Here is a 7500-nt window from a genome sequence, read left to right on the forward strand (position 1 = left end):
TTCAAAATCTCGAGAATCCACAACCTCGAAAATTCACAACCTCGAGAATTCGAAACCTCAAGAATTCACATCAAGAATTCACAACCCCGAGAATTCACAACCTCATGAATTCACAACCTCAAGAATTCACAACCTCATGAATTCACAACCTCGAGAATTCACAACCTCATGAATTCACAACCTCGAGAATTCACAACCTCGAGAACTAACAACCTCAGGCTTTTATGACTTCATCAGCGTCACTGCTCTACAACCTTATATCCTTACACCTTTGCAATATTTCAACCTCACAACACCCTTTACAACAAAAAACACAACATTACGACCTTAAAAAAACACAAAATTACAACCTTAAAATCACAACCTTACAACCTTAAAACATCCTTACAACCTCAAATACATAACCATACGTCAAAAAAACATTTACAGCCTCAAAAATACAACCTTACAACCTCAAAATCACAACATTACAACCCCAAAACCACAATCTTACCTTAAAAACACAACCTTACAACCTCAGAAACACAACCTTACAACCTTAAAAACACAACCTTACAACCTCAAAAAACACCTTAAAACCTCAAAAACACAACCTTACAACGTCAAAAACACAACCTTACAACCTCAAAACACAACCTTTCAACCTCAAAAACACCTTTCAGCCTCAAAAACACAACCTTACAACCTCAAAAAACACCTCACAACCTAAAAAACATAACCTTACAACCTCAAAACACAACCTTACAACCTCAAAAACACAACCTTACCACCTCAAAAACACAACCTTACAACCTCAAAAACACAACCTTACCACCTCAAAAACACAACCTTACCACCTCAAAAACACAACCTTACAACCTCAAAACACAACCTTACAACCTCAAAAACACAACCTTACAACCTCAAAAACACAACCTTACAACCTCAAAACACAACCTTACAACCTCAAAAACACAACCTTACCTCAAAAACACAACCTTACAACCTCAAAACAAAACTTTCAGCCTCAAAGACACAACCTTACAACCTCAAAAATACAACCTTACAACCTCAAAACACAACCTTCCAACCTCAAGACACAACCTTACAACCTCAGAAACACAACCTTACAACCTCAGAAACACAACCTTACAACCTCAAAAACACCTTTTAGACTCAAAAACACAACCTTACAACCTCAAAAACACAACCTTACAACCTCAATAACATAACCTTACAACCTTACAACCTTAAAACATCCTTACCTAAAATAAAAAACATTACATCAAAAACACAACTTTACAACTTCAAACACACAACCTTACAACCTCAAAAACACAACCTTACAACCTCAATAACACAACCTTATAACCTCAAAATCACAACTATACAACCTCAAAAACACAACCTTACAACCTGATGATTCCACAACCTCACAACCTCTCCAGCCCCACAACCCAAGAACCTCTCCAGTCCCACAACCCAACAACCTCTCCAGCCCCACAACCCAACAACCTCTCCAGCCCCACAACCCAACAACCTCTCCAGCCCCACAACCCAATAACCTCTCCAGCCCCACAACCCCACAACCTCTCCAGCCCCACAACCCAACAACCTCTCCAGCCCCACAACCCAACAACCTATCCAGCCCCTATTCCCACGAAGGAACCGAGGCCGGAAAGCTCCCCGTCGGTGGAAGATGAAGGGAAGGTTCCCCGACGCAAGGGAAGTTTGTTTACAGTAATTGGGGAAATCACATTGAGGTCATTGTCACTGTGAGTCAACTGTTCGCTGCCTAACGAGCTGTTGCCCGCTTGTCTTTGTTGAGGTAGGTGGCGAAAGGTGTTCTGTCTTTCTCTCTTTCTTTCTCTCTGTTTTTTTTTTTTCTGTCTTTCTTTCTTTCTTTTTCTTTTTTCTTTTTTTTTTGTCTTTCTTTCGTTCTCTATCTCGTTTCTTTTTTTCCGTTTTCGTTTTCGTTTTCGTTTGCTTTTATATTGTTTATTTTCTTTTTCTTTTCTTATTATTTTTTTTCTTTCTTTCTTCTTTTTCTCTTTTTCTTTCCATTTCCCTTAATCTTTCCCTCTCTCTCTCCCTCCCTCCCTCCCTCCCTCTCTCCCTCCCTCCCTCCCTCCCTCCCTCCCTCCCTCCCTCCCTCCCTCCCTCTCTCCCTCTTCTGTTTTCAATGTTGTTTGCTTTGTTTTTCGTTCCTTGCGATGCTTTTGTTATTAAATTGCTATTGTGAACCTTAAGTGGAGTTTGATGTTATAAGTTGTTACTGTTTTTCATTTAAACTTGTTACTTGGCCGTTGATACTTGGAAGTTGTTACGTAGAAGCTGTCTACTTAGAAATTGTTACTTGGAAGCTGTATTTGCGAATTTTTTACCTAAGAGTTATTACTTGACAGTCCCTTAAAAGTCGTTATTCAAAACTTGTTACTTAACAACCTTGAAAGAAGTCATTTGGAAGTCATTACCTTCGGAAGTTGTAATTTGAAAGATGGAATCCAGTTGGATCTCACTTTCAATACATCTCGGGTTTTTTGCATTGTGGGTTTTTCTACCATTTTCAAAATTGTTACAAGGGAGGTGTTACTTTGAAATGATAATTTCTTAAGGTAATCAAGTCTTGTAAAGTGTCTGTCGCTGTAACTGTTTGTTATATAGCAGTTATTACGCAATTTATCTATTTTCCTTTTCTTTCCTTTTGTAACACACAATGGCAGGTTCTTTTCTTAGTGCTTTTTGTTGTTGGTGTTATTATTAGCATAATGAAAGTCACGACTGACATGACAATGTTGTACTTTTAAAATTTGCTATGTCTGTTTCATTGTCATTATAATTTAATTTATAATCGTTTTTATCATTATTTTTGTATTGCTTCTTATCCTTGTTATCATTTTTATTTGTTGTTGTTGTTCTTGTGCTAGTTCTTGTTGTTATCATTATTCTTATTTTTTCCTTATTATTATCGTTATTATTATCATCATTATTATTATTGTATTTGTTATTCTCATTTTTCTTATTACTATCATCGTTATTGTTATAATTGTCATTTTTAATGATTTTTGCTGTTTTTGTTGTTATCACTATTATCATTATTATTGTTGTGTTTTTTGTTATTATTATAATTTCTTTGTTGTTGTTATTATTATCATCATTCCCATTTTTATTTATTATCATTATAGTTATTATTATTATTACTATTATTGTTATTACTATTATTATTATTACTATTATTATTATTACTATTATTATTATTATTATCATTATCATTATCATTATCATCATTATGATTATTATTATCATTATCATCATTATCATTATCATTATTATTGTTATTATTATTATTATTATTATTATTAATATCACTATTGTTATCATTAATATTATTACTATTATCATTATTGATATCATTAATATTATTATCATTATTACTATTATTATCACTAATATTGTTAATATTATTATTGTTATTAATATTATTATTATCAGAAGGAGAGAGCGAAAGAGAGAGAAGGAGAGAGAGAGAGAGAGAGAGAGAGAGAGAGAGAGAGAGAGAGAGGGAATGAAAGAGAGAGGAGAGAACGAAAAAGAGAGCAAAAAACCGAAGAAAGAGAGAAAGAGAGAGAGAGAGAGATACACGAAACAAATAAAAGTTAACACAGTGTCACAAGATCATGACATGACAGGGTTGAGGCTGCCTGCCCACCCAAAAAAGGGCTTGATATGAATGGCATACTCAATGAATGTTTGGCAGCTGTATAACGGGTTGGTATAATGAGTTATGACATACATTGCGTGGTACTGTCTTTTTTATTGTATTTATTTATTTATTTATTTATTTATTTATTATATTTATTTATCTTAGTTTCGTTTTTTTTTTTTTTTTTTTAGTTTCTATTTTTTTTTTTTTTTTTTTTGAGGGGGATAGGGGGTAGAGAGACATTTCCTTTCCTTTATGCGTATATTTACTAATTTTCTTTTATCAATCTGTTCATCTATTTTTGTTTATAATTATTTAACCCCGAATGATCATTAGTAGGTTAATAATACATCTAATTACTATTCATTAAGGCTACGCAGCCGTTATTATTTTATGAAAGTCTGTAATTAATGAATTGTTTATATTGGTTTTGGTTGAATAATGAGATAATGTTGATAATTATGCTAATAAATGTTGATTATCATCAGTTCTCGTTCAATATGATGACGATGGTGATGAAAATGACGGCATTAACAATTAATAATTATAATGACAATAATGATATTCATGATGATGATACTAATGAAAACAAAATAATGATAATAACAATAATAATGAAAACAACATAATGATAATAACAATAATAATGATAATAAAAATAATAATAATAACAATAACACTAACAATGATAATGATAATAACAATAATAATAACAAATATGTACATCAACAAACTACTTATAACGGCAACCATAAAAAGAAAGAATGAATCATCACAAACAAACAAAAATACTCGCGTACAACCCTCACCACATTTACTAAACCTGTTAATTATTCAAAGGGCCAATAGATTACCTGTAGAAAATTTCAGAGGTTCCTACATATGACCTTGAAGGACGCCGGTTGGTGTAGGATACGAAACGAAAGAGAGGCACAGATAGAGAGGCACAGAAAGAGAGAGAGAGAGAGAGAGAGAGAGAGAGAGAGAGAGAGAGAGAGAGAGAGAGAGAGAGAGAGAGAGAGAGAGAGAGAATAGGTAGAGAGAGAGAACGAGAGAAAGAGAGAGAGAATAGGCAGAGAGAGAGAGAAAATAGGCAGAGAGAGAGAGAGAATAGGCAGAAAGACAGAGAGAGAGAAAATAGGCAAAGAGAGAGAGCGAGAGAGTAGAAAGAGAGAGAGAGAAGGGCACAGAGAGAGAGACATAAAAACAGACAGAGACAGAGAGAGAGAGAGAAAGGCACAGACTGAGAGACAGCCAAACAGACAGAGACAGAGAGAGAGAAAGGCACAGAGAGAGAGACAGCCAAACAGACAGAGACAGAGAGAGAGAAAGAGAAACAGACAGACAGAGACTAAGAGTGCCAGGGATACGAGACGTAGAGTCGACCCAGCTTGTTGCTTTTGGCCATGACCCAGATATTGTGGGTCTCAGGGTGTGAGGTAGACGACGGAAGGAGGACGGGGTGAATAGAGAATGAAGGAGGAATGGGAGGAAAGGACGAATGGAAGAAAAGAGGGTATAGGAAAAGATGGAGAGGGGGTAATGGAGCATGAATGGAGGTAAATAGGGTGGAGGAAAGGAAGGGAGAGAGAGAGGTGGATTGGAAGGGGGTAGATGTGAACTGGAAGGAGAGAGATGAAGAAGAGGGAGACATGGAGAGAAAATGAAAGAGAGGGAGAGAGAGAAGAGGAAGAATAGGAAGAGGAGACAGAAATGGAGGAGAGAAACGACAAAAAGTAGAGAGAGAGAGAGAGTGGAGGATGGAGAAAGGGGGAAGGGAAGAATAAGGGGTAAATGGTGAATAGACAGGGAGGGAATGTGAAGAGAAATGCTGGATAAAGGAGAGATGAAACGAAGATGGAAAGAATGGAAGGAAAGCGAGAGAAGAGTAGATAATAGAGAGATAAGGATATGTTGAAGGATGGAACAGGCTGGAAAGGAGTGATCGAGGAAGGGAAGAATGAAGCGAAAGCAAAATAAAAGAGAGAGAGAGAGAGAGAGAGAGAAAGAGAGAGAGAGAAAGAAGAGAGAGAGAAAGAGAGAGAGAGACCGAAGAAAAAAAAGAAAAAAGAAAAGAAAAAGAAAACGAGAGAAGAAGAGAGAGAGAAAGTTGTTGTCTGGCGAAGGGGTGGAGCTGATAGGACAAAAGGCCTTGTAGCAGGGATTTTATGTTGCGACGGACGAGGAGTGGAGGGCACCGGGCTTGGGGCTTCGCAGGGCCCGGGGTCGCTCGAGCGGCAAGGAAGACGATGCATATAAGGCCTGGTTGCGGGATGATGGGCTGAGGATGAGGTATAAGGCGTGTACCGTATAGGCCATTTGCGTGCCCGTGGGTGTATAAATGTGTGTGTGTGTCTGTGCGTGCGTGTGTGTGTGTATATGTGCATGTGTGTGTGTGGGCTTGTGTGTGTGTGTGTGTGTGTGTGTGTGTGTGTGTGTGTGTGTATGCATGTGTGTGTGTGTTTGTGTGTATCCGTGTGTGTATATGTACGTCTGCGTGTGCGTGCGTGTACGTGCGCGTGCGTATGTCTGCATGTGTACATGTGCCTTACATTTGCATCTGTCCATGTGTTTGTATCTATCTCTGTGTATCTATTTCCGCGTGCACAGACTAAGAATAATTCGTTACGAAAGCGAAGCGAAGAAATAAGGACAGAGGGAGAGACTAGACCGCAGAGACATTGCATAAGGAACAGAAAGAGAGCAAGGTTACGTGGGTGGATAATCACAGTGGGTAGACAGCCAGAGGAAGGCAAGGTTGAGAGGTGAATAGGTTAGCGGGAGCTGCACGAGGGGCCTCAGTGGGGTAAGCGTCGAGGATGGAGACTTCCGTAGATATGGGGACCAAGAATTTAATTCATTTTCGTTATTCGTTATTCGTTAGGTGAACTAATTCATTCGTATTCGAGCAAGGAGAGGATTTAGCTTTCGCCTGGCGGATATCTTGAAAGTTTCACCTAAAAGTAGAAGTTGTAATTAGCGATTTTCGTCTGGGAATATCAGAGCAACAAGATGGTGTGTGTGTGTGTGTGTGTGTAGGGGTGCGTGTTCGTGTGTGCGGGTGTGTATGTGTGAGCGTGTGTGTATGTGTGAGCGTGTGTGTGTGTGTGTGTGTGTGTGCGTGAGTGTGTGTGCTTGTGTGTGTGGTGTGTATGTGTGTGTGTGTGTGTGTGTGTGTGTGTGTGTGGTGTGTATGTGTATGTGTGTGTGTGTGTGTGTGTGTGTGTGTATGTGTGTGTGTGTGTGTGTGTGTGTGCAGCAAGATGGCAGCGAGAAGGATTAAATGAAATGAAACACTTAAGACGAAGACCTTTTTTTCCATCCTTCAGTATTGTTGAAGGTAGCTGGCCAGGGCGCGAGTAAGCCACGCTGCGTTGTATGAAATGGCCAGGTCAAAATGGGCCACGAAACATCTGTCACGAGAAAAAATAGATGGACACATGATGTAGGTATTGTTTCCCACAGGTGGTTGTTATGATAGATATCGTAGGTTGGGTCAGTATATGCGTAGATGTGTTTTGTAGGAAGGTTGGGGGGAAAAAGAGACATACATATGCAATCCAAGAAGGCGAGAGAGAAAAAAGAAAGAAAGAGAGAGAGAGAGAAAGATAAAATAATGGTTGTGGTTAGAATAACGGTATGATATAAGACATTTAAGTTTAACATCTCCGACAAAACAAAATCGGGAGTAAATCATATTCTTAAAAAAAAAAAAAAAAAAAAAAAAAAAAAAAAACATAAACACACACAGCAAATCAATCAAACGACAAATTTATGATATAAAACTGATGACAACTCCCCATTGTTACCTGTACGCA

The 7500-nt window shown here is 37.9% G+C and overlaps 1 protein-coding gene across 1 annotated transcript; it reads left to right on the forward strand.

Annotated features, from left to right (window-relative positions):
- Nucleotides 1-1398: 1398 nt before the first annotated feature.
- On the forward strand, nt 1399-1758 carry LOC125045991 (serine/threonine-protein kinase C-like). Its single transcript, XM_047643580.1, has one exon. The coding sequence runs from the start codon at nt 1399-1401 to the stop codon at nt 1756-1758; it is 360 nt and encodes a 119-aa protein (XP_047499536.1).
- The last annotated feature ends 5742 nt before the right edge of the window (nt 1759-7500 follow it).

The sequence above is a fragment of the Penaeus chinensis genome, chromosome 38 (genome assembly GCF_019202785.1).
Source record: "Penaeus chinensis breed Huanghai No. 1 chromosome 38, ASM1920278v2, whole genome shotgun sequence".
Lineage (NCBI taxonomy): Eukaryota > Metazoa > Arthropoda > Malacostraca > Decapoda > Penaeidae > Penaeus > Penaeus chinensis.

What these genes read in the sequence shown, in the direction of transcription:
- LOC125045991 (XM_047643580.1), top strand. Translation starts at nt 1,399, where the DNA reads ATGATTCCACAACCTCACAACCTCTCCAGCCCCACAACCCAAGAACCT.